The 27,359-nt window shown below is 44.5% G+C and overlaps 1 protein-coding gene across 1 annotated transcript; it reads left to right on the top strand.

The window, feature by feature from the left end:
* The first annotated feature begins 8,635 nt into the window (after nucleotides 1-8,635).
* LOC117882377 lies at nucleotides 8,636-20,349 on the top strand. Its single transcript, XM_034780537.1, has 8 exons — nucleotides 8,636-8,951; nucleotides 11,216-11,323; nucleotides 12,399-12,486; nucleotides 12,988-13,157; nucleotides 15,642-15,755; nucleotides 16,593-16,679; nucleotides 18,276-18,334; nucleotides 19,479-20,349. The coding sequence occupies exons 1-8, from the start codon at nucleotides 8,754-8,756 to the stop codon at nucleotides 20,347-20,349; spliced, it is 1,695 nt and encodes a 564-aa protein (XP_034636428.1). The 5' UTR covers nucleotides 8,636-8,753.
* The last annotated feature ends 7,010 nt before the right edge of the window (nucleotides 20,350-27,359 follow it).

Raw genomic sequence — 27,359 nt, 5'->3', positions numbered from 1 at the left:
GGCCGCGTCTGGACCGCGGTAAGTCCGGACTAAGGTACTTCGAATTCAGCTACGTTATTAACGTAGCTGAATTTGCGTACCTTAGTCCGAAGTCCGACTAAGTGGGGACCAGCCCTAAGTAGCAACATCTATTGCCACCTTGAAAAGGTGCAGGTTGAGTTCCCATAATATCTATTAGTGGATGCTAGCAGGAGTCCAAGATGGATGGCACCCTGGCTAGTCTCAACATTACTGCTCACAGACCTTTGAGAATGTGAAACCTGGGCATGCTAGCTATTCAGAGTTCCAGAAACACTAGTGGCAGAATACTGACTGAGTATGGCAATAGTCTGTAAATAGGGAAGAAGATCCTGTTATGGTGTATCATCTGGTGCTAGAAACTAGGGTTCTTTTGATGATTTCCAGCTTAACTCCTTAATAATAACACAGGGAACCCAGGTTGAGAGTTTCAAAGCAATCTAAGGGATTTAGACACACATTTTCTATTATTTTTGATGGAAGGGATGTGCCTAAATCCTTTAGACTGCTTTGAAACCCATAACCCCAATTCTCCACTGCCTGGCATCTTGTGCCACCACTTACACTTGGGCAAAAGGGTGTAAAACATTATCTTTGCACGGATGTCATGACACAAGGTTCAAGTTGGTGGAGGATCAGGCCCTAGGTGTTCAAAACCTTTGTGCTTTACTAACTTTGTCATGCAGAAAAAATGGTTTGTTAATCAATTTCACCAAAGGCAGACACAGCCAATGGACAAATATAAATGAAAGAGAAGACAGGAGAAAGAAAAGGAAAAATAAAAGACAGAGAACTCTTGTTGTGGCCAGATAGAAGGGAGATGGTTTTGACTGCTAACAGATAAGACTAAAGCCACAGTTTCTTTCTCTAGTTATAAGGAGCCCTTTGTGTATTTCCCAGAAAAAGCAAAAATAGCAATATTTTACCTTTTCCCCAATTTTGCAGGCTGCTGAGTCACCAGCACTCCTCAAACCTAAGTTGTTTTTCTGTTTCCCTTTTCCCTGAATCATCATCAGGCACTTGGCAGCGTTTTTTTCTGATTGGTTTTCAAGTGTATCAACATGATTTATCCAATTTACCAGTTGATCAGTTTGTTCTATTAAAGTTTCTAAAGGTCACTCTTCTGAGTAGGGACTGCAAGATTAGGCTCTAAGTTTGGACTCTGGTGATGTGCATGTCCTCAAACAGAACTCCATTAGCTCCTGGGGAGAGCTCGCCGGCTTTGCTGAACCAAAGGATGATGGCAGTGGAACAGCAGCCTGTGATGGGGACAGTAGTTTGCAAAAGGGTTTTTTCTCTCTCCTCCCTATTCTTCCTTATATCATTTTGCTTTTGCTATTTTTAGGATGTAGCCTATTTCAGGAAACATTTCATCAGCTGAATGCCTAGGGCCTGATTCAGATCTGAACAGAAACAAGGACTCTCAATTGAGTGCAACCACCTCTGTCTTTAAACACTAGCGAGGAGGATTAAATGGTGTCCAGGCCTCTTGAGGCAGCACTAACACCATCAGCTAAGAACACCTTTCCCCACCCCCTCTCATTTTCACTGGGATTTAGCCTGGTTAGCAAATGATGTTCAGGTTAGGATAACTTTCTCAATCAGAGCATGCTAAATACAGTTCTGCTGCCCTTTACTCATACAATACAGATAACATCTCATTACCCCTGTATTCAATAATAAAGTGAATCGTAACCCAAAAACAGCCAACACTGATCCCTTTGGCAAAGCAGGTTTGTCTCCTGAATACCTAGTAGAGTAGGCGTGTCCGCACAAGTACAGAGTGATCCCGAAAGCTTTTCTCCCAGTTCATCACTAGATGTCAGGGGAAAGCTCATTCAGACCCTGCTTAGATCTGTAAAAACATCAGGGGGGTAAACACCAGGGATGGTGAAGAGCTATTTAAGCTAAAGGACAATGTTGGCACAAGAAAAAAAAAGGCTGTAAATCAGCCATGAATAAATTAAGGCTGGAAATTAGAAGAAGGTTTCCAACCTTCAGAGGAGTGAGATTCTGGAACAGTTGTCCAATAGGACTCCTGAGGCAAACAACCTAACTAGTTTTAAGATGCAGCTTGATATGTTTATGAACAGGACAATATGATGGAGTTGCTTGCAACAGAGGACTGGACTTGATAACCCAGGAAGTCCCTATGTCCAGTCCTATGTCTTGTGTTCTTATGTGGTAAGGTGTTTTGACTGTCTATGATATTTTAGATAAACAGACAGGAAACACACACATTCCTCTCAATACATCAGCCACAGCCCCTCGTGGCTTGAAAGGTACAAAATAACCTATTCCTGCAGCAGCTCAAATAGGATGGGGTTACTGACTGGACTGAACTCTACCTTGCATACGCGTCTCTGAAGATTACATGGGGTTTTGCAGAAATGCAGAAGGGTGACAGGGAGGGCTATTTATTTATGTTCTTAGTTGGCCTGCAGCTTTGTTCCAGGAAGCCCTTTACTAAATGTCATGTTGACAGTTGATATATCCATCTTTCCTTAACCTATTTGAGAAAGCTGAAAAAACATAGAAATCAGAGCTGGAAAAGGCATGTTAAATAACCTGGCCCATCCTTCTGAGAGTGCAGGCGTGTTTCCTATTGTACCGTACGTTACAAGTGTTTTAATCTGTCTAGTTTTAAATGGCCAAAGCCATGGAGCATTCCACTACATTTCACATTGAGTCTGATTTTTTTTAGATGTTTCTAATTGTAAGTTTCTTCATGAGAGATGGCCCCAAACCAAAACCCCAGAATCAAACATGGTGGAAGTTTGGATCCAAGATTCTAAACTTTGCAACTGGTCTTTAATGGGCCAAACAAAAACTGGATCTAAATGCTCCTGGATTTTTGAGATATTCAAATCCAGACTCGGGCCATTTCTATTCTTAATGTAAATTTAATTATCAAAGGAATTATATTAAGAGGCTTATTTATTACACTGAGGCTGAAATAGTCCTTGACCTAATTGGTTGATCTTAAAATACCTTAATAGTCAAAGAAAACATTCAGATCAAACATGGAATGTACAGATGAGAGAGCCATTGTGGTACAAGCCCATATGTGCGGATAGGATATGGGGAGAATGCACTATCCCAGGTAGACATCTTAGAGATATCAAGTTTGACTAGCTTTGGTGGCCAGTATAGCATGGCCCCACTCCTTCCCTGCCCCTTTTGGTGTGGCCTGTGCCCTAGGAGGTGCTTGTAGGGGGCAGTTCCTCCACTCAGGAGAGAGCACCAGGGACTGCTGTTGTATCTGGTGCCTCGATGAGGGGCAGAGTGGAGGAGGCCCCACTTGGGAAAAGTCCAACCACAATCTGGTCTGAAATGTTTATTCTTAGGGACAGGGCTGGCATGCAAATGGCACATGGACACTGTGTCTCACTCAGGAACGGAGAGCCAACGGCTGATGAACTCCAGTGCATTGGGCATTGTCAATTAACATTTTCAAGGTTTTGTCCCTAAATACACTCTCTGCAGGAACATGGGATGAAGCTGGCAATGACAATCTGAGCCTGCTGGACATCTATAGGAAGGAGCTATACTGGAAAAGCCACTTATATCTTTAGTTTTTTCAGTTACCCCCATCTCAGTATTGCCAACCCTAAGTGTTCAGAAATCATGAGTCAGGCCCCTAACATCCTGAGACTGGCTTCAAAATCATGAGACCTTTAAAAAATAGTAAATGGGGAATTCTTGTTATTTGCCTTCTCAGTTCTGAGTCTTTGGGTTACATTCACTTCATATTTTCAAGCTTGTCTCTGCAGTCATGAGGGCTAGAAACGTAACTATTTTTCAAGTGAAAGCTGAGATTCTCATGCATTCTCTTGATTCTAGCACCTGGGGCTTTAAGAAAAACACCAAACATTGCGAGATTTGTGATAAAAATCACAAGAGTTGGCAGTACTTCATTCTGTAGACCCATTACAATTTATTGACAGAATTTGAGCAAAACATGACAAACTAAGCCTCAGAAAAACAGCTCTCCTAAAAGTCTCCCCAAACTCCATCCCATAATACCACCCTCATGCCCCAGTTAACCCCCCTGATCCTGAAAAGGCTTGAGTGAACAGGTGAGTCTTGCAGCATGTCCTAAAGGTCACCAAACTTGGATTCTGGTGGACCAACAAAGGAAACAATTACAGTCAAGTATGTTTCCCCACTGAGAACAGGGGCTATCCTCCATGACGTAAACACACATTGAAACCAGGGAGCTGTTCACTTGAATTTTTCCGATGACCACAAGTGCTACAATACTACAGGGAGGAAAGGCCATTAAAGCCAAAGATTCACATTAGCTTTAGCAATGCAAATCCACTGGTCTCAACTAGGTAAACAGACTCTGCTACAGGATAGTTTTCTAAAATCTCATGGGGAAGTAATTTTGCCTGTGCATTGACTAGATGAAGTGTGTGACTGCATTGGGGTATGTGCTTTATTTTCAAATGCTGTGATGTCTGTGCAGTAGGTTATGAAGATAATGGTACATTTACACATGCACATTTGCATGGAGGTTTTTGCAAGCCCTCAGAAATCTGCTGCACGCTGATCTTACGTACCTATCCTCTCAGAATAGGAGCCCACATTTTAGTCACTCGTTTGCTCTGATTTCAGGCATATGCCTACATGTTATATACATGGAAGTTATTCAAGTTCTGATCATCCCCTATGTGGGAAAATCTCATGGCAGAGGCAGGAAACTCTACAAGGTTCCCCTATTGATTATTCCTTCAAGACAGTAGGGTTTGCTCCCACGAATATGAAGCATCCCTCAAGAGCTCCTGTCTGTGGTGAGGCCCTGTGCCTTGAAGCTGTCTCCAGGGCCTTTGTCTCCTTGCTGTCTCAATAACAATGTCCAATAGTCTCAGCACCATGGACCCTCCTGTCACCACTTGCCGTATAATCCCCCTTGAAGGGATCCAAAGCACCAAGTAGGAGCAAGCCAAAGTTAATGATTCCATGAGAATTAACTTTGGGGTAGAATTCCTGTGGGTTTGAGGGGGATAACGCACAGAGAGCTACCACCCATGTACAAATGCCTGCCTGCAGAATGGGCACGTGGAGTGCACAGGAAGCCAGGAATAATGCCACTGAGGCAGCTGTCTCTTTTTCATGCCTCCTAAGAGACGATCCATCAAACTTTCATCCAAATTATTAACTGATATAACATTTTTTCTCCCTATAGTGGTTGGAGCTTTCTGCTCATTTGGATTATTGCATTGTGTTCCTTTGCCATTCTGAAGATTTAAAGTCACATATATTAATACTAGTACTTGTAAAATATAGTAAAGTATAGTAAAGCACTTTTTAGATTACAATTTTTTTTATTGTTTTGCACAGTGTGGCCAATGTTTTAAAAAGTGAACTCTGTTTCTGGGTGCCTGATTTTCCACAGATTCATTAAAGCCAGAGAGGACCATTAAGATAATCTAGTCTGACCTCATGCATAACACAGGCCAGAGAATTTCATCTATCAATTCCTGCATCGAGCCCATAACTTCTCGTTGAGCAAGAGCATATATTTTACAAAGACATCCAATCTCGATTTAAAGTCTTTATGAGATGGAGAAGCAACCACATCCCTTGGCACGATATTCCAATGCTTAATTACCAGGACTGTCAATTAACCACAGTTAACTCACACGATTACCTCAAAAAAATTAATTGCGATTTAAAAAATGAATTGCTCTGTTAAATAATAGAATACCAATTGAAATTTAAATATTTTTGGTTGTTTTTCTACATTTTCAAATATATCAGTTTCAACACAGAATACGAAGTGTACAGTGCTCACTTTATATTACACCTCTACCCCGATATAACGCTGTCCTTGGGAGCCAAAAAAATCTTACTGCGTTATAGGTGAAACCGCATTATATCGAACTTGCTTTGATCCGCCGGAGTGCGCAGCCCCGCCCCCCCGGAGCACTGCTTTACCGCGTTATATCGAATTCATGTTATATCGAGTCACGTTATATTGGAGTAGAGGTGTATTTTGATTACAAATATTTGCACTGTGAAAATGATAAACAAAAGAAATAGTATTTTTCAATTTATCTCATATAAGTGCAGTAGTGTGATCTCTTTATCATGAAAGTACAACCTACAAATGTAGATTTTTTTTTTGTTACATAACTGCACTCGGAAAAAAACCAATGTAAAACTTTAACACCTACAAGTCCACTCAATCCTATTTCTTGTTCAGCCAATGGCTAAGAGAAACAAGTTTGTTTACATTTATGGGAGATAATGCTGCCCACTTCTTAATTACAATGTCACCTGAAAGTGAGAACGGCATTTGCATGGCACTATTGTAGCCAGCGTCGCAAGATAGTTATGTGCCGGATGCATTAAAGATTCATATGCCTCTTCATGCTTCGACCATTGTTCCAGAGGATATGCTGATGACGCCAGTTAAAAAAACAATGCACTAATTAAATTTGTTACTGAACTCCTTGTGGGAGAATTGTATGTCTCCTGCTCTGTTTTACCCACATTCTGCCATATATTTCATGTTATAGCACTCTCAGATGATGACCCAGCACAGGTTGTTCATTTTAAGAACACTTTCACTGCAGAGTTGACAAAATGCAAAGAAGGTACCAATGTGAAATTTCTAAAGATAGCTACAGCACTCGATCCAAGGTTTAAGATTCTGAAGTGCCTTCCAAAATCTGAGAGGGACGGGGAGTGGAGCATGCTTTCAGAAGTCTTAAAAGAGCAACACTCTGATGCGGAAACTACAGAACCCAAACCACCAAAAAGGAAAATCAACTTTCTGCTGGTGGCATCTGACTCAGATGATAAAAATGAACATGCGTCGGTCCGCACAGCTTTGGATAGTTATTGAGCAGAGCCTGTTATCAGCATGGACATATGTCCTCTGGAATGGTGGTTGAAGCATCAAGGGACATATGAATCTTCAGCTCATCTGGCATGTAACTATCTTGCGACGCCGGCTACAACAGTGCCATACAAGCGCCTGTTCTCACTTTCAGGTGACGTAAACAAGAAGCAGACAGCATTATCTTCTGCAAATGTAAACAAACTTGTTTGTTTGAGCGATTGGCTGAAAAAGAAGTAGGACTGATTGAACTTGTAGGCTCAAGTTTTACACTGTTTTATTTTTGAATGAAGGTTTTTTTTTGTATATAATTCTACATTTGTAAGTTCAACTTTCATGATCAAGAGATTGCATTACAGTACTTGTATTAGGTGAATTGAAAAATACTATTTCTTTTGTTTTTTACAGTGCAAATATTTGTAATAAAAAAATATAAGTGAGCATTGTACACTTTGTATTCTGTGTTATAATTGAAATCAATATATTTGAAAATGTAGAAAACATCCAAAATATTTAAATAAATGGTATTCTATTATTGTTTAACAGTGCACATTCACCTTCTGTTGCTTCAGTGATGACTTGATGAAGAAAACTGTCATCTATCACATCCAGGAATACGTGGGGCCTGCCACTATTAATAGCATTTATTCTCCAGGCTACAGCTGGGAAGCTAGTCTCCCATTCTTACACAATTATCAAAAGTATTTCTCTCTTTAATAATATTAAAGAGATCACTATCCATATCCGAGTCAGTCAACATCAGTCCTCATGACAGTTCCTCAATATTAACAGCACTGTATTATACAAGCCCTGCCATAAGAGCCAGCAAAAATAGTCCCTTTGGTCGCTGTTCTTTTGCTTTTGTTCTGTCTGTAGTCCACACACTGACAATTCTACCCTGTGCAACACCCGTTATTTCAACAATACCGTTTAGCCTAGGATTTCTCAGCCCCTTGGGTTGGGACCCAAAATTGGGTCGACAGAATATTTCAAAGCCAAGCCCAGCCAGCCCCACAGCACAGGAACTTCAGGAGCACTCACGGTGGGGTAAGTGCCGGGCAGGACCCAGCTGGGTGCAGGATCCAATCAAAACCACCCCAGGGCCAACGCCAGATTATTTACTGGGTCATAGAATCATAGGACTGGAATGGACCTCAAGAGGTCATCTAGTCCAGTCCCTTGCGCTCATGGAAGGACTAAGTATTATTAGACCATCTCTGACAGGGGTTTGTCTAACCTGCTCTTAAAAATCTCCAATCACGGAGAGTCTACACCCTCCCTAGGCAATTTATTCCAGTGCTTAACCACCCTGACAGTTAGGAAGTTTTTCCTAATCTCCAACCTAAACCGCCCTTGCTGCAATTTAAGACCATTTTCCTTGTCCTACCCTCAGAGATGAAGAAGAACAAATTTTCTCCCTCCTCCTTGTAACAACCTTTTATGTACTTGAAAACTGCTATCATGTCTCTTCTCAGTTTTCTCTTTTCCAAACTAAACAAACCCAATTTTTTCAATGTTCTCTCATAGGTCATGTTTTCTAGACCTTTAATCATTTTTGTTGCTTTTCTCTGGACTTTCTCCAATCTTTCCTGAAATGTGGCGTGACATTTACAAATAGGTCCTGAGCCCCAAAAGTTTGAGAACCACTGGCTTAGCCTGCTTTCCTCAATATTTGTTCAAGCATCATTTAATCATTTACTTCCTATTTGCAGATATTAATCCAGGGTCAAGGTATTAGCCTTAGTTACACAGTAGCTATAAATTGATATAACCACATTCTTTTAGCAGACATATTCAGGCTTTCATGGTCAATTCTGATGTAAACCCAAATTACTGGCTTTAGCAAAGCAAAGAGAGGAGAAAGTGATCTCATATTTTAAACAAAATGAAGCTGCTCTCTACAGCACTCTGTCTCACATTGGTGCTCTGTTCTAATGCGCAAAGCCAAACTCCTGTAACTTCTGCAGACTGTGACTCAGTTGAAACGGATGCAGCGGTGGCCCTGGATTTGATCAATAAACACCGCAGAGATGGCTACATTTTTACTCTGTTCCGTGTTGCTGATGCCCATGAACAACAGACAGTAAGTATCACTTTGAAGGTCGATCTACAAATGACTCTAGTTTAAAAACAATGGGCCGGATCCTGGTATAAATTGGCATAGCGCCATTGTGTTTAATGTAGGGTTGCCAACTCTCCAGGATTGGGCTGGAGTCTCCCGGAATCGGTATCGATCTCCTGGTGACCATTGAAAGCAATCCAGGAGATTTTAATAGGATATTTTTTTTAAATGACATCACGTCATGTTGGGGGAAAAAAATCTCCCAGAATAGCTTGAGTCAGAGTTGGCAACCATAGTTTAATGGCGTTATGCTGATGTAAATCCATAGACCTGCACTGATTTACACCAGCTGAGGATCTGGCTCTATGTTCATTTGAAAAATGGCCTGGTTCGCTATGTATGAACCTCATCCTGCAATTTGCTGAGTGCCCTCAATTCTCATTGACTTCAATGGGACTTTAGGATCTGGGCTACACCCTTAATAGCTTTGTCTGGTGTCCGAATTTAAACTGCAATTAGGTGATAGGTTTCTGGCATTATATAAATATTTTACTTTAGAGCTTCTTGCATCTGAGGATCTCTAAGCACTTTACGAACATTAAATTAACTGACTCAAAGCACCCCGTGAGCTAGGTATTATATTGTTATCTCCATTTTGGAGACAATGGCTGGTGGGGGAAGTGAAGCATAGAGAGGTGAAGCAACACCCAGCAAGTCAGTGACAAAGCTGGGTAGAGAATCCAGATCAGTCAGCTCCCATTTCCATGCCCAAGGCCGACGAGAAGGGGGGAAGCCGGTACAAATTACCGAGGTCCGGCAGTCCAGAAGGGGGCCCGGGGCCCGGCTTCCCCCCCGCTCTCGTCGGCCCTTGTTAGCCGGTCTGCCCTTGCTGGAGGACCCGGAAAAAAATTTTCACCAGGGCCCGAACCCGCTCTCGATGGCCGCGCCCTTGCCTTAACTACAAGACCATCCTTTCTGAGTGGTTGGCTAAAGGTCACACAGCAAATCAGTGACAGAACAAGGAAGAGACCTTAGGAGTGCTGATTCCTAATTCCTTTGCTTTAGTCACTAGATATAATGGAACAAACCCATCCCGGGGAAATTAATGGACATTGGCCAGGGATGAATTTGGCCTACTTGCTTTTATCAAGTTACTTGGATTTTTTTATTCCATTATTTCAGTTTTGGAGAGCTCCTTCTGGTTCAGACTGCCGAACATTATATTATAAAAAAAGACTGATTTGTCCATATACAAGTAATTCTTGCCATTCATACAACGAAATTCCATAAACACAATGTGGAAGAGTAAGATATTTCTGATCCTGATTGTCTCCCCCGCTTCCCTCTCTTTGGCTTTATCTTCCCATCTGCATTTTCCCAACAGATTAAATTGGCACCTTCTAATATTGGGGTTTATAGGCTAAACATTAAAATCAAATCAAACCTTAGAAGGAGAGCGATCTTGTGATTAATGTACAGGACTGACAATCAAGAAATCTGTGTTCTGTTCCTGAATATCACAGACTCTGACCTTGCGCAAGTTATCTAACCTCAGTTTCCCCATCTGTAAAAAAGAGATAATAATACTTGCCCTCTACACAGGTGTCCTGTGAAGCTAAACTGGTGTTTGCAAAGTACATTAACACCTTTGGATGGAAGGCGTTATAGAAGTAGAAGTGTTAGTTTAACTTCTGCTCCACTAGTGGACATCACAATAATAAAGAGTTATTCTGTTAGGCTACCGCAATTCTTCATTAAATATTCACTTCAGATTGTTTCAGTGGACCAGTAATAACTGATAACACGTCATGCTACCACACAAGGAATGTGGTTTCAATCTCGATTCCAGACTCCTCCAGGCCAGCCCAGATTAGACGCATTGCAGAGTCCAGGTTCTTGATTTTGGAGGAGTGAGTGTACTTCTGTAGCAGCCCTTCTCGGATAATCTGGGTAGGAAATATTGCTCAGATGGGAGGTCTGGTTACTGACTTCAGCAGGAACTGATGTATCTGTAGCTTGGGCCAGATACAGTAAAGAATGGTGATATTTATGTTCGAGGGCCAATGTGTTGTTGGCTAAAAGCCAAAAGGAATAAAATGCAACAACCCCCATTCTCACTCACCTATACCCTAGATCCTTGCCAGCCCAGGCAAGCCCATAACAAGGTGTCTGGGTAGACCAACTGAGGGATAAGGGGTAATCCAAATCTAAAAAAAAAATTAGATTGCCTCCTTCACAACAAACTTGTCACATACAAAGGTATTTTCTTTGCTCTTTTTTTCCAGGGGAATTCATCAGTCCTTTATTTGACTCTGAATGTGCTGGAAACCCAGTGCTCTGTATTATCCAGGAGACATTGGGAGGACTGTAAACTCCCACAGCACAATGAAATGGCAAGTAAGAGTATCTCTCCATAGTTGTATGTCAATCACGTCTCAACACAAACACCTCCTCCATGTGAACCTCTGGGCAATGCTATCATATTCTATTGTAAATCTTTGTGGAAACCAAGCATTAATGTCTGTCTATAGTAAAATAGTACCTATAACTTTGGATTGTCAAATACAAGTTAATTGGCTGAGAAAAGGTCATATGGCCCTATCAGCTAAATACAGCTTCAGTTAACCAGTCTGGCAAAATCGGGCTATACACTTATATTCCACTGCTGGTAACTTGTTCAGCTCAGGAACACTGATAATCCAAAGATCTCATACCAGGTACCTAGGGCAGTACTGGGAGTGCATTTTTCCACATATACCTGGTACGTTAGGCAGAAGTGGGAGGTTACATTTTGTCACCCCTCCTTTTCAATGTCTTTGTGATCCCGTCATGCTATGGCTTGATCTGTGGTGCCATCAGTATGCAGATGACATGCAGCAATACATCTTCTTTACATTAGACCCATATGTTGTGATCTGGGATGGAAGCCAACTGGCTGCAATTTAATCAAGACAAGACAGAGGTGAAGCCGATAGGTGGGGGAAAGCATCAAGATCATATGGTAGGGATGGTGTCTGCCGCCCTTTTTAATGTCAGGGAAGATAGATATATCCACTCTTTGTTAATGAGCTTTGCAACTTCTGTGTGCTTCTGGAATTCCAACTATTCCAAGTGGCTAGAAACATTCTACGCTCAAGAAAAGTTAGAGATGGGCTGAGAAGGCTGGATTTGGTATTAGTTTTGGTTTTGCAAAGCCTTTTCAGTTGGGCAAAACCAACACTAAAACGCTTTTAGAAATGAGCGCCATTTTATCTGAACTATCAAATTCCAGATGCAATTAGATTAAAGGGCCTTGTGATTCTTAAATGTATTTACAGTATATATAAAAGAGAGACAAATTCTTCATTCAGTTGCATCTGAATAACTCCAATGAAATCAACGAAGGAGCCACATGCTCTCTTAAATTCTATCATATGCCTTATTCTGGAATATTACACAGGGTCGATAATTATTCTTTTTTCCTCCCAGGTATTTGGACAATGTAAAACTATCATGTATATAAACAGACAGTTGAAGAAAGAAATACTGCATGGCTATAACTGCACAGTGAGTCCAGGTACAAAAACCAGTTCAATGAATCAACATATTTGTAATAAACCATTCCCAATACAGATGCACAAATAGGTGTGCTACTAACATAGGGTAAATATGACAGATTAGTTAATCTGTTCACAATTCACATTTGAATAAAGTAAAAAAGTAAAATGAATGTTAAGAATGCACTGTAGAATTACAGTATGTAAATCCTGAATCTTTAAAAGCAAAACATGCTCATGGAGACCAGCTGAAAAGGTAGACAGATCCATGGAGGGGACTTATTTGTGGTGATAAGATGCTAAAGTGGAACAGAAAAAATGCATAAGTAAATTTTAATTGATTTTTTCCCCCCAAACGGCAGAAATAAATTCCTATGTGGGAAGAGGGTGGGTGGGTCACCCGAGAGAAAATCCTCATCTGCTCAATTTCCCATTGTGAGCTGATGTTAAAAACATACAGAGTGACATCCATGACACAGTGTTAATATAAAACCGTGTTGATAACCATGCCATTGTCACAGATCATTCACAGTTATACAAGTGTGAACAAAACTGCCCTAGAAGACCAACAGCCTTAGAAGACATTGAGCAGCACAGAGGGGACGCTGAGAGAGCCCTGGAGAGGTACAATGAAGATAGTAACCACACACAGTATTTCAAGGTGGATAAAGTACAAAGAGCTACAACGCAGGTATGTGACATCATATCTTCAAACTAATTAACACAAGGCGAAATCCTGTGAGGTGCTCAACTCTCTGGCCCCCAAAGAGAGTTGAGGGCACTCAGCACCTCATAGGATCAAGCCTATTGTTTGTAAATGTTCAATGCAACTAATAACTAATATGTTTTTAAGCCCCAGTTCTGCAAACAATTTACACGTGTTCTTAATTTAAAGTTCCTGAGTTGTGCCACTGAAAACAATGGGAGTACTCATCTGCCTAAAGTTATGCAGATGTGTAAGAGTCTGCAAGATCAGGGCCTCCGTTTGTGTGTGTACTTTTATTTTTGTCAACAATCTGGTTTATAGTAATATTTTAATTAAAAAACTTTTTTAAAAATATACAACAATTAAGATATAAAACTTGTTGGAGAATAATGAACATGTACATTATTATCTTGGAGTGAACAGCTGGCAATTAGTGATCAGCTCTGTAGTACCTGGATTGTTTGCCATGCTGTGAAATAAAACGGGGAACCTATCTTCCTGTCACTGAAGTCAAGGACAAAACTCTCTTCAGTGACAGCAGAATCTGGTCTTTAGTTCTGCACATGGCTTTGCGGTAATTTTAAGTTTTCCACCTTTTTCTCCTTGTGTTTATATTTCACCCATAATAAAACCAAAATGTCAGCAAAATACATTTATTCCCTTGCCCCCCTTAGTGTTTGCAATACAGGGAAGGCCCTTAGAGTAAAAGGCACAGATTCTAAAGGGTGCAGCCCAGACAAAGGGGGAACTAACGTGGCTTTAAGTAACCTCTGCATCTTCCCATTTCTGGGCTGCTCCACAGCTCCGAAATAACGTAAGCAGCCTTGATAGCCTAACGTGACAGCATCCCATCCCCAGCTGCCTCTGGGCCACAATGCTGCTTGGAATCTCCATAGTGCTGTGTGCTGTGGGCCCACCCCGACACACCTCTCCTCCTACCCTTAGCTTCATGGGGGTCCCTGCCTTGGGCAGATTGGGGCTTTTAGAGTCCCTGCATGCTGCTCCAGCCCTTTTATCCAGTGTAGACTTTGACTTGGTTTACCTACAGTCTGAGTATTGTGTAGAATCCAGTTTAGTTAAATCACTGCAAACACTTTGTGTGGACACAATTATTTTGGATAATCAGTTAGACTGTGTGTTTTATATCAATTTAATGTATTTATTTATTTATTTATTTGCCAATTTAAGTTAAATTGATATAGGGTACTTAGTTTGAAATCCGAGTATCCACCAAAAAATAATGTTAATTTCATTACTATAACCCAAATCCCACTCACCTTACTCATGGGTTTGCACCAATTTCTTAACCAATTTATTTAAACCAGTGTAACTTCTATGTGTAGGCAAGCCCTTAGCTGAGGTAATTCCCAATATAGAGATGAAATAACTTTTTTTTTTTCCAGATGAAATTGAACATGGGAAAAATCTGTCCTGGAGCTAATAGTATCAGAAGGTTTGGGTTTTTTTATTAATTTCTGCAGGAGCAAGGGCCAGATTCTGCCCCCTTAATCATACTGAGCAGTACCTTACTCTGTACGCAGTGCCACTGATTTCAGTAAAAAGAACAGGAGTACTTGTGGCACCTTAGAGACCCATTTCCAGCAATTGGCCCATTTCCAGCAATTGACAAGGAGATATGAGGAACTGGGCAGGGGGAGGGGGGAATAAGCATGGGGAAATAGTTTTACAGTTCCTCATATCTCCTTGTCAATTGCTGGAAATGGGCCATTTTCATTACCACTACAAACAGTTCTTTTTCTCTCCTGCTGATAAAAGCTCACCTTAACTGATCACTCTCCTTATAGTGTGTATAGTAACACCCATTGTTTTGTGTTCTCTGTGCATATATATATATCTTCCTACTGTATTTTCCACTGCAAGCATCTGATGAAGTAGGCTGTAGCCCACAAAAGCTTATGCTCAAATAAATTTGTTAGTCTCTAAGGTGAGTTATAGCCATGCAGTATTTCTTTCTTCAACTGTCTGTTTATATACCATTGATTTCAGTGTGAATTAAACACTGAAGTGGCAGAATCTGGTCCTAAATTAGTATCAGCACTTCCAGATCCTATTCTTCCATCACTGGATACGAGAAACTCCCATTCAGTCGGCCTCTGGATTATTAAGAAAGTAGAAATTGTGCTTAGGGTGAAGAATCTAGTGGCTCTACTTTCTGAAAACACAGGCCCTGGTCAAGAAAGGGACAGGAGATATGGTGGACAGCACGTGGCAGACACAGTCTGCAAAAAAATTTATTAGCGAGGGAATTATGCTATAATATCAAATCCTGCACTCCTTACTCATCATGGGTGCATGTGCAAAAACATAAAACAGCACAGCTAGTCAAAGAGTTCTGTGAGGGACATTTGGGCTACAGTAATGAACTTAATGTTATTTTTTTAAATGATAAAGTGTATTTCAAATGCATTAGGTTATTCACTTGGTGCTCATACAGCCTGTTTCTTCCAGATCACACCTCAGCCGGGATACTTTGTCGAATTTACTATAAAAGAGACCTGCTGCTCCAAATCCACACCACATGCAAATGTGTCTGAATGTGAATTTCTGCATGACAGATATGCTGTAAGTAGAGCAATGGAGAAGGAATTGTTGCAACGTGTTGGGACAAGGGTAAATTTTCACAATATGTCCCAGTGTTTCTTACATGCCCCTTGCGGCCTGACTGGGTCATGAGTCCATGTGCAAAGAATAGGCTCGAAGGGGTCCATACTCCTCCATACACAAGCAAGTGCACAGGGAGTGGGCAGAGAGGTGTGTGTAGGGGAAACCTTGTCTCCCCCTCAAATGCACTGGCCAAGAGAGTGTAGCTATCATGAGTGGGACATTAATCTGCCCTCCGTAAACATCTGCAGTAAATTACTTCCTCTCAGGAGCAAGGGGGGAGTGAGGGGCAGTCAATTCCTTCCTGGGGCTAGATGTGGCCCACTACTCAGGGTTTTGAGCAAAGGTTCAGTCTAGTCCAATCTAGCGAGACAAGAGATAAGTAAACGGAAGGGGAGAGAGATAAAATCATACATTCAAAGGATTTTTTTCCTTTGAAAAATAGATCAACTACCCCCACCAGGAATCAGAGTAAGCAGGCTAATTGCTCATGGACTAGAAGTAGGTCTTGAGGAGGTTTTGAAGGAAATGGAGTAATGGCCTTATAGACTGATGCAGAGAGGATGTCCATGATTACGCAGAACAATCTGGCCTCAATAATTCTTTGCACTTTAGATATGATTTAATAGGTAAATGTAATTGGCCAATATTTTCAAAATGGGTGCTTAAAGTTAGGTTCCTAAGACCAGAGGTAGATACCTAAATAAGTGGCCTGATTTTCAACCTGCCGAGACTCCAGTAGCTTCCACTGGCTTCAACATCATAAGAACCCAAATGTATGTTGTTTTTCCTGCACAGCACGTGGGATTCTGCAGGGGAACATTTGCGAGTGACACAAAAAATCCTGATGTCCTTGAGATATCCTGTGAAATCTACGATCCCTGGGTATGTAGTCAATTATCTTAACGTTACAGAAACATCCCTGGCAACTTTCGAATGCATGTTCCTGAGGCTTCATGGAGAGAAGCACACTGAATAGGCCCAGACTGACCGCTGCAGCCGACGAGTGAACTTGGGAGAAGAGTACAAGGGTGGCTGTATACCACTTCTGTGTTCTCCTCTACGTCACCTGTGTACCAGGCCACTCCCCTGGAATAAATTAAGCAGACTGAGGGCTGCTCTAAATTGTGCTTGGTACCAATAGCTCCAGGGGATTTACATGGCAGCCAAGGATCACCAGGGTACAAGGAAGCCCTGGCTATGCTCTCTTTCTCTCAGTCATGCCCCCTTCACTGGCTCTATGCCACCTAAGGGATCCATCTAAACTGGGATGAGCCACCCATGGCCAGCTACGCCCTCACCTCTCTTCTGACATCTGCAATCTACAACTTGTTATAACGAACAGAAAACCAAAATCACATACCATAACCCGACATGAAAGGGCTGTGCAGTGCAACCCTGATCTTCGATATAATGCAAGGCTCAGTAGTACATTGTAAGTAGGTGACAGGAGTACAAGTCTATATTCTAAATATAAAAAGTAAACATTAAATCATAATTAAGCCTTCGGACAAGAATATTCATGCAAGGCAGGCTGCGCTGAGCTTTCGAGGAAGAATATTTTCTTCCTATAGTCTACCCCACAAAATGAACACCACCCATCACTTCTGTTTCCTTCACCTTCATAATGAGACACTTCCCACAAACACCTATGTGAATGCCAGAAAGTTACCCCCAATAAATGGGCAGATAACCTATAGCTTACATGCATTTATCCTCTGGCTGAGTGAGCTACCTTCATGAAGCAGCCACAGGCTCCGTGCCAGAAGCCTGATCTCAGCTGATGCTGCACATTGCCTATCTCCTGCTGTTTCTTGACCTGAGTGCAGCTGTTAGACCTAGTATGGGGGTAAGCAGAGTATGGTGAAGGGGCAGGAATGTGTGATTCCCAGAAAGCAAGCAACAGTGACAGCGATGACTCACTGCAGGCAAGTATTCCAATCTAACGCTGCCTCCCAACAGACTCCCTTACTCCATGCTACACCAACTGCTAGAATATATACATGCACACCCTGGAAATTAGTCTCCTCCTGGTGACATCCATTTAGGGATTAGCTAGTTTCCTGAGTGCTAAAAGACCCGAATCATAGAATCGTAGGACTGAAAGGGATCTTGAGAGATCATCTAGTCCAGTCCCCTGAACTCATGGCAGGACTAAGTATTATCTAGACCTTCCTTGATATGTTTATCTAATCTGCTCTTAAAGATCTCCAGTGCTGGAGATTCCACAACCTCCCTAGGCAATTTACTCCAGTGCTTAACCACCCTGACAGTTAGGAAGTTTTTCCTAATGTTCAACCTAAACAGTCCTTGCTACAATTTAAGCCCATTGCTTCTTGTCCTATCCTCAGAGGTTAAGGACAACAATTTTTCTCCCTTCTTGTAACCTTTTACATACTTGAAAACTGTTATCATGTCCCCTCTCAGTCTTCTCTTCTCCAGACTAAACAAAACCAGTTTTTTTTCAATCTTCCCTCACAGGTCATGTTTTCTAGACCGTTAATCATTTCTGTTGCTCTTCTCTGGACTTTCTCCAATTTGTCCACATCTTTCCTGAAATGTGGCACCCAGAACTGGCCACAATACTTCAGTTGAGGCCTAATCATCGTGGAGTAGAGCAGAAGAATTACTTCTTGTGTCTTGCTTACAATGCTCCTGCTAATACATCCCAGAATGATGTTTACTTTTTTTACAAGAGTGTTACACTGTTGACTCATATTTAGCTTGTGGTCCACTATGACCCCCAGATCCCTTTCTGCAGTACTCCTTTCTAGGCACTCATTTCCCATTTTGTATGTGCGCAACTGATTGTTCCTTCCTAAGTGGAGTACTTTGCATTTGTCCTTATGGTGTTCACTGGAGTTACCTCAAACATGAATTTGTCACATACTGTTTAATAAATATGTAATAAGGGAAAAGATTTTCAGTCCAAATAAGCGTAAGAGATACAGCAGCCAATAGAAGACCTAATAAGGTAAAGAAATAGAAATAATGGGCCTGATTCTCATTAACATTAAGGCACTTTTACACTGCTAATTACATTGACATCCACTGTAAGACACCATTAACCTGCCAGAGTGGTGTAAGGGGTCCTATTGTAAATGAGACTCAGGCCCAGCATGTTAAGCGATTTGGTAGCCTATTATTGAGATGTACCACAGATAACATTTTCAGGAACAGAGCAGAGCAAACTAGTTGCAATGAAGAAATGAGGGAATAAATTTTGCCTTTTTTCTTTTTCTTCTCGTTATTGCTCTTTATTTTCTGATCGCACTCAGAGGTGTCAATCAGGGTCTGGATCCCCTAGTGCTAGTGCTGCATAAATACATATGGAGGCATGGCCCTTCCACCATTCACAAGTAAAATTTTGCTAATTTTGTTTTTGTAATTATTTTGCAAAAAGCTGTTTATGAAAATTTTGGCTAATTGATTGTTTCATTTCATTGCATTGTTGTTTGTTATTTCTAGTTGCCTCCGGGTAATACAGATTGGTCACTTGGCATCATATGGTATTTCCACTTCGCCAACTCTATTATAGTCCTATGTTTGAAATGTACAGGTGTTAATGAAAGCCTTGTAAATAACTCCTTTTATTGCTTTCTCTCTCTTTGTGTGTGTGTGTGTGTGTGTGTATGTGACATGAACATCTTTGATGACTATTTACACTGGTTTGGTTACGGAAAGTGTGACAGACCTCCCTTCCACCATCACCCCCACTCCGGAGAACATCATCACCACCACCACTTCTCTGGGCAAGGACATCCCCGCCCCGGTCCACACAGACATCATCATCATCACAGCTTTGGCCCTGGACATCGTCAGAGACATTACCATAGATGCCCACCACCTCCTGAAAATAGAGTCCTCCACCCTGAAGGATCTGAGCATCATCACAATTTCTCTGGAGAGGAACATAAGCATGGGCCTCCTCATCTTTCTCCATCAGGTCCTCATTATCCTCCCCCGCCTCCTGACAGACCACATGACAGACATCATTATCCCGGCTTTGGCCCTGGACATCGTCAGAGACATTACCATAGATGCCCACCACCTCCTGAAAATAGGGTCCTCCACCCTGAAGGATCTGAGCATCATCACAATTTCTCTGAAGAGGAACATCAGCATGGGCCTCCTCATCTTTCTCCATCAGGTCCTCATTATCCTCCCCCGCCTCCTGGCAGACCACATGACAGACATCATTATCCCGGCTTTGGCCCTGGACATCGTCAGAGACATTACCATAGATGCCCACCACCTCCTGAAAATAGGGTCCTCCACCCTGAAGGATCTGAGCATCATCACAATTTCTCTGGAGAGGAACATCAGCATGGGCGTCCTCATCTTCCTCCTCCACCCGGTCCTCATTATCCTCCCCCTCCTTATGGTTGTAAACACGGCCATAGACATAACCGTCTACACCATCAGGGGTCTAGCAATTTTTCCCAGGAAAGAGGAGGACATGAAGGCAGCTCCTCAGAAGAGCACATTTCATCCCAAACACCTCATCCTTTCCATAAAAGACAGGTTGGATCCATCCATCACATTCCAGTTTTAAATCAGCATGATGTCCTCCCAGCTCCTGCTGCAAACTTCCCTGACCATCCGCCAGCTCCCCAGAATCCATTTTGCAAATATTTAAGCGAGAAACCAGCAATTCAGCCTTTTCCACAAGCCCCTTCAGAATCTAAATCATGCCCAGGAAAACCCAAGTATGATCTGCCAGACCTTTTGCCTTTATTTCCCCTTAGATCTACACAGTGAATGTTTTTCTTTTAATTGAAATGCTCATCATTCCAAGCCCTCAATCAGTGTAATCTGATCTCGCTCCATTGATTTCAGTGGTGCTATACCAATTTATACGTAGCCCCAAAGATGTAACATGGAGAAAAAAAATATCCTAACAATGAATATTAAACTACAATTTTTCATAGTGAAAATTAGAATACATGCTTCTATATACACGTGTGGTATACTGTTTATGACAAATGCATCTATTGCAAATTCATGCCCATAAAGCTCTGCAGTTCATTATCCAGTCTCTCTCTGTCTTTCATAGGTGCCGACTCCATGGGTGCGCCAGGGCTGGAGCACCCAGGGGAAAAAATTAGTGGGTGCTAAGTACCCACTGGCAGCCAAGCTTCCCTCCCTCCAGCCCCAGCACCTCCCACCCACTGGCAGCCCGCCGATGAACTCCTCCCCCTCCCTCCCAGCACCTCCTACCTGCCGCCAATCAGCTATTCTGCAGCATGCAGGAGGAATTGGGAGGGAAGGGGAGGAGCAGAGAAGGGGTGTGCTCAGGGGAGGGGGTGGAACAGGCAAGAAGAGGTGGGACGGGGCAGAGTGGGGGCGGGAAGAGGCAGAGCAGGGTAGGGGTTTGGGAGAAGAGGTGGAGTTGGGGTGGGGCCTAGGGCTGAGCAGAGGTTGAGCACCCCGGGAAAAGTTGGAAGCCGGAGCCTGTACACTTCACAAAGGTTTCATAACCTACAAAGACACACAAAAAGATGAATAGCTCAGGGATTATTAATGGGTAAAGAGCTTTTTTTCACCAGAATGTCACAAGGTCAAATCCAGCCCAGGTCTGAACTGAAAACAGTTATCATGTGATGGGTGTTCAGGGTCCTACATGAAGTGAACTTAGTTTCACTCCTGTTAGAAAGGTGTCTAGTTCACACCACTACTGCTATTATTAGAAGTCTCAGCAAGTTTTGCACAGGCCTGGAGACTGAGCTTCCACTGCCATCTGATCTGTAGACCTAGTCCCTCCAGGCACTATGGCAGGGCGGTATGCGGGGAGCTTGAGCAGCCAGTACTGTACCCACCCTGGCTAATCCAGCACCGCTTTCGTTTCTCAAAAAGTGTTCAAAGCAAATAAAACAGAAAACGTTGGCTTTTCCTGATGCAGAAACACATCACTTTATGGGCCTGGTTTTTCAGAGGTGCAGTTCCACGGAGGACAGCAATGATAGGAAAGCTACTGTAGATCGACTGACACTGCAGTGCCAAAGGTTTGACCACCCCATTGTCTAGACCTGCTCTGTGCAGGATTAGATGACACAGTGGTACCAGCCCCACTGTAGCAGAGCACAGCAGGGCCCCCTTGGCTCCTGCCTCAGCTAGGTTCACAAAGTCACTCTGAGACCCTGGGGTTAGTAACCACTGGTGCAGTTTATTCACTGACTTGTTCCCACCACCCTTTCACCATATACAGTTGGCCCTTCACCATCTGCAGGCAGGAGGGAAGCACTACTTCCCTGCTTCTGCTCCCTGCCTTTTCCCTTTCAGCACCAGCCCCCTTCCTCTGAGGCTTTTATGCAGCCCCAGGCTAATTAGGCAGCAGCTGTCTCTGCTTCCCCAATTAGGGCCAGTTTACCTCCAGCCAGCTCTAATTTATTTCCCTAAATGGGAGCTGGTGTGACAGAGGGCTGAATCAGCAACCTTTTGCCCAGCACCCTGTCACACCCATCTACAATCATATTTACTTACTTACCTTGCAGGGACCTTGTGAGATTTAACTAGCAGGGCCGCACAGAGGATTCAGGGGGCCTGGGGTCTTCGGCGGCGGGGGTCCTTCCACTCCGGGTCTTTTGGGGTACTTCAGCGGCGGGTCCCAGAGCGAGTGAAGGACCCACCACCAAATTGCCGCCGAAGACACGGAGCGGAAGATAGCTCCGGGTCTTCGGCAGCGGGTCCTTCACTCAGTGCTGCCGAAGACCCGCCGAAAACTCTCGTGGGGGCCCCTGAAAACTCTCGTGGGGGCCCCTGCAGGACCCGGGGCCTGGGGAAAATTGCCCCCCCCCCCCCCCCCCTCCCCCCGGGCGGCCCTGTTAACTAGTTGATATTTCTGGTGCAAAGAGTCAGGTAAAGTATTGAGGGGGGACTGAGATTAGATGACGAGCTCAGGGAGGGAGACTAGGACTGGGAGGCTTTGCGTACGGGAGCTGAGAGACAGATCGGATGAGGAACCAGGCAGGAGGAACTGGGACTGGCTGTGCACAGAGAATGAAACTGAATGTGAGGAAGGGAACAGAATGGAAGTTGGGGGGAAATTGGGGCTTGGACAGTGAGTCCAGAGGGAGAGATCTGAACTGCCTAAGCAAGGAGACTGGGACTGGAATGAGAAGCCTAACGAGTGCTGATTGGGACCAGATAGGCAAGGAGAATAAAACTGGGACAAGGAGACGGGGTGGGGGAGAGACAGGACTGGGATGGAGGAAGAGCACAGAAGGGGTTACACTTGTGGGGGACAAGCAGAAGAGTCTGTGCCCACTAGAGAATACTCCCTTTTAGTGCCTGGAATGTAATTCAAGATTCCTGAGTCTCATCACTCCAAATATCTATGAACCCACTGGCACCGTGTTTGTCTTAACCCCGTCTCATGCTGGTCTACAGAGAGGATGACAGTGTACTATTGCTATCAGTTACTGTTAGCTCAAGAGGCAGAGGTCTGTGCAATAGAAAAGATGGTTACTTACCTCTCGTAACTGTTGTTCTTCAAGATGTGTTGTTCACGTCCATTCCAATTAGGTGTGCGCGCACTGCGTGCACGGACGTCATAAACTTTTTCCCTTAGCAGCTCCCGTCGGGCGGCAGAGGAGGCCCCTAGATTGGTGCCCTTATGGCGCTGTATCTAGTACCCTGCCGGCACAACCCCCCTTCGGTTCCTTCTTGCCATTGACTCCGACAGAGGGGAAGGGGGGCAGGTATTGTAATGGACGTGAACAACACATCTCGAAGAACAACAGTTACGAGAGGTAAGTAACCGTCTTTTCTTCTTCGAGTGCTTGTTCACGTCCACTCCAATTAGGTGACTTCCAGGCTGACCATCGGAGGTGAGTAGGAGTCAAGGAATGATTGATTGGAGGACAGCCCTGCTGACCGCTGTATGGTTTCTGGCCTGTTGGTTGATGGTATAGTGGGCTGTAAACGTATGCACTGAGACCAGGTAGCTGCTTTGCAGATTTTGTGGATCGGTACCTGCGCCACAACCCAAATCTGGCACATGTATTACTATCGTCAGTGAAGGTTGGGTTGTGATGAAGGGAACACCGGCACAGACTACGGGTTGGTCCATCCACCAACGCAGAGACTCTCGAACTTGCCTGGGTACCGTTGCTATCATGGCCAGGCTGTCTTATACCGGGAGGTAACATGATGTGAGCCACACTTGTAGGGGTCTGAGCCTCAGTCTGGCATACTTGACTACATAAGTACAGGCTGCCATATGCCCTATTAACTTCAGGCAACCCTTCACGGTTGTGGTGGGGTATTGTAATATCGTTTTGACAATTTGTTCTATGGCCTGAAACCTGGGTTCTGGGAGGCTCCCTTTTGCCTATACTGAGCCCGATACCGCCACTATGAATTCTATCCTTTGGGTTGGTATGAGTGATGACTTGCTTATGTTGAGAAGGAGACCTACTCTGTGAAAGGTGTCCATGACCAGTGTAACATGGGACTGCACCTGCTCTCTGGAGCACCCTGTCAGCAGCCAGTCGTCGAGGTATGGGTACACTCAAACCTGTCTTTTGTGTAAAAAAGCCGCTACCACCACCATGCACTTGGTGAACACGTGGGGGGACTGTGGAAAGTCCAAGCGGGAGCAACGTGAACTGGTAATGCTTGCGGTTTATCACAAACCGTAGGAAACATCTGTGTGCTGGATGGATGGCAATGTGGAAATAAGCGTCCTTCATGTCAAGGGCAGCGTACCAATCTCCCGGATCCAGTGACAGAATGATAGTGCTTAGGGAGACCATGCGGAACCTGAGCTTGATGATAAATTTGTTGAGTCCGCGAAGGTCTAGAATGAGTCGGACACCCACCTTTGCCTTGGGGATTAGGAAATAATGGGAGTAGAATCCCTTTCCCCTTAGCATCTGGGGAAGCTCCTCCACCACCCCTATATCAATGAGTAATCGCACCTCCTGCATAAGGAGTTGCTCGTGAGAGGGGTCCCTGAAGAGGGATGGGGAAAGGGGGTGGGAGGGAGGGAAGGTGGAGAACTGGAGGGAGTATCCTACCTGTACCATGCGTAGGACTCAGTGGTCCGATGTTATACGGGACCACGCACGGTAGAAGTGGGATAGCCAGTTTAAGAACTGTGGGGAGGGATCCTGGGATTGGATTGGTAGGCTGTCCTTGTGCGTGCCTTCAAAACTCTTGCTTGCCTCCTGGCTGGGGCTTATTTGGGCCTTGGTTGGATGCGTTGTTTGACAGTCTGCATCTATTATTCCTGCCTTGCCTGCGGTAGGGGTCTTGTCTGGGGCGAGGTTGGTATTGCCTCTGCTGAGGACGTTGAGGCCTGAAGGCTTCCTCTGGGTTGCTGGTGTGTGCATTCCCAGGGATTTCATTGTAGCCCTGGAATCCTTGAGGCAATGCATCCTGGAGTCTGTTTGCTCCGAAAAGAGGCCAGAGCCTTCAAAAGGGTGGTCTTGCAATGTGTTTTGGACCTCAGGCGGCAGGCCTGACACCTGTAGCCATGCTGAATGCCTCATAACCACTCCTGATTATATGGTTCTGGCCGCAGAGTCAGCCAAATTGAGGGAGGCTTGCAGAGATGTCTTTTCTTTCCTCAATTAGCACAGAAAACTCTGTATGCGAATGCTGAGACAGGCGATCCTTAAACTTGGACATAGTGTTCCAAGAGCTAAAGTTGTGTCTGTTAAGGATGGCCTGTTGGTTGGCTATCCTGAGTTGTAGGCCTCCCGACAAGTAGACCTTCCTATCAAAGAGGTCCAATCGTTTAGCCTCTTTGGACTTTGGTGCCGAGGCCTGCTCACCCTGACTTTCTTTTTCATTCATGGCTGACATGACCAGGGAGCATGGTGGAGGGTGGGAAAACAAGAATTCATAGCCCTCAGGTGGGGCGAAGTATTTTCTCTCCACGCCCCTACCCGCCGGGGTTATAGAAGCCAAGGTTTGCCAGATTGTCTTATAGTTACTCTGGATAGTCTTGATCAGTGGTAATGCTACCCTTGAGGGTCCTTCCGGGGCCAGGATATCAACCATCGGAACTTCTGACTCAACGGCCTCTTCCGCCTGAAGGCCCATATTAAGGGCAATCTGGCGCAGAAGTTCTTGATTGGCCCTGTGGTCGATAGGTGGGGGTCCTGAGACAGATGTTCCCACCACTGCCTCATCTGGGGAGGATGAGGACGTGTGCTGAGGCTGGTTGCCATCGTCCTGACCCTCCTGTAATCCCCCATAGTACTGAGCCATGTCGGGGCCTGTCAAGGCTGTCGTTGTTTGAAAAGCAGACTGTGCTTCCTGAGGTCTTGGGGTCATGCCTCTCGGTAGTGGTGTGGGCAATGGATCACCCTCTGTTGGCTGCTCTGGGTGGGGTCTGAGGTTGGTCTAGAGAGTGTGACCTCTCTTGCCCTCAAGGTGTGTTTATTTGGCGACCTTGAGTGGCGTCGTGTTGAGTGCACTGACCTAGAGGCTCTAAAAAATGTGCCCTGTTGTTGGTGATAGGCCCAGGGGATCGGGATAGTGAGTGACACCGGCTATCCCGAGACCTGGACCGTCCTAGAGAATACGGTGCCGGGGAAGTGGCTGGTACCATGCTTCGGTGCCAAGTAGCCGAGGACGATGTGAAGCGATGCCGGGTCCTCGGTGTGGGTGCTGAGGACGCTTCTTCCTCCAGTGCCGTAACCTCATGTGGGGGTGTCAGTGCCGGGGAGTGGCGCTGTGGCGAGTCGAACAGGAATGGTGCCCTAAGCAGTGCCGGATTGGTGACCTCAAGCGGCGCACCACTGCCGGTCTCCCTCTGGACGGCACCCATCTGGACGGTGCTGGAGGCTTCTCCCTGCATGGGAGGGGATTGGGCACCAACCGTTCAATGAGGTCCTTTGCAGCCTCAAATGTGTCAGGCATGGAGGGGGGTTCCAAGACCTCCTCTAGACACTGGTCCGCGCTGAAGTCGCTGGGCGCTGGACTCAATGGCGCCTGCAGTCCAGAGTCAACAGTGCTGGCTCCTGATGGGAAACAGAGTCCTGCCTCTGAGTTGTAGGAGCCTGTCTGAGTGTCTTGGTCACTCTTCGAGGGGATCGTCCTCTTTCCCCTTTCTTATGCTGCTTGGCCGGTGCCGGGGAGGTTGAGTGGTGCCAGGGTTGGTCGGCTTGTCTTGGTGCCTGGGATTTATGGTGCCGGGGATCTCTAGAGCCCAGTGCCGAATCACGTATCGATGCCGGGGCACTTCTCACCGAGGAGCTTGGGCCCAGCACCAGGCGGTCTGGGGACGTTGGTTGTAATGCGGCCTCCATGAGCAGCTGCTTAAGACGAAAGTTTCTCTCTTTCTTAGTTCGGGGCTTAAAGGCCTTGCAAATTTTGCAGTGCTCAGCCTGGTGTGCCTCCCCCAGACACCTAAGTCAGGAGTCGTGGGGGTCACTCTTGGGCATAGATTTGTGGCAGATAGCGCAAGCCTTAAATCCCTGGGCTTGCGGCATGCCCCGCAGCCCAAGGCTTGCGGCTGGAACTAAATCCCAGTCACGTCTAACTAAACTGTACCTAACTAACTTACTATTTAACAACAAACTGTCTAACTGGTAAAACTAGAATGCTAAGGGA

This window comes from Trachemys scripta, chromosome 9 (assembly GCF_013100865.1).
Source record: "Trachemys scripta elegans isolate TJP31775 chromosome 9, CAS_Tse_1.0, whole genome shotgun sequence".
In the NCBI taxonomy this organism is placed as follows: Eukaryota; Metazoa; Chordata; order Testudines; family Emydidae; genus Trachemys; species Trachemys scripta.
Note: the sequence above shows the minus strand (reverse complement) of the source record. Positions and strands in the feature narration are given on the sequence as shown.

Bases quoted from the DNA above. Each gene is read 5' to 3' on its own strand.
- LOC117882377 (XM_034780537.1), top strand. From the start codon at position 8,754: ATGAAGCTGCTCTCTACAGCACTCTGTCTCACATTGGTGCTCTGTTCT. The intron at 15,756-16,592 runs GTAAGTAGAGCA...TTTCCTGCACAG, and splicing joins TTCTGCATGACAGATATGCT to CACGTGGGATTCTGCAGGGG. The intron at 16,680-18,275 runs GTATGTAGTCAA...CTTCCCTCACAG, and splicing joins GTGAAATCTACGATCCCTGG to GTCATGTTTTCTAGACCGTT.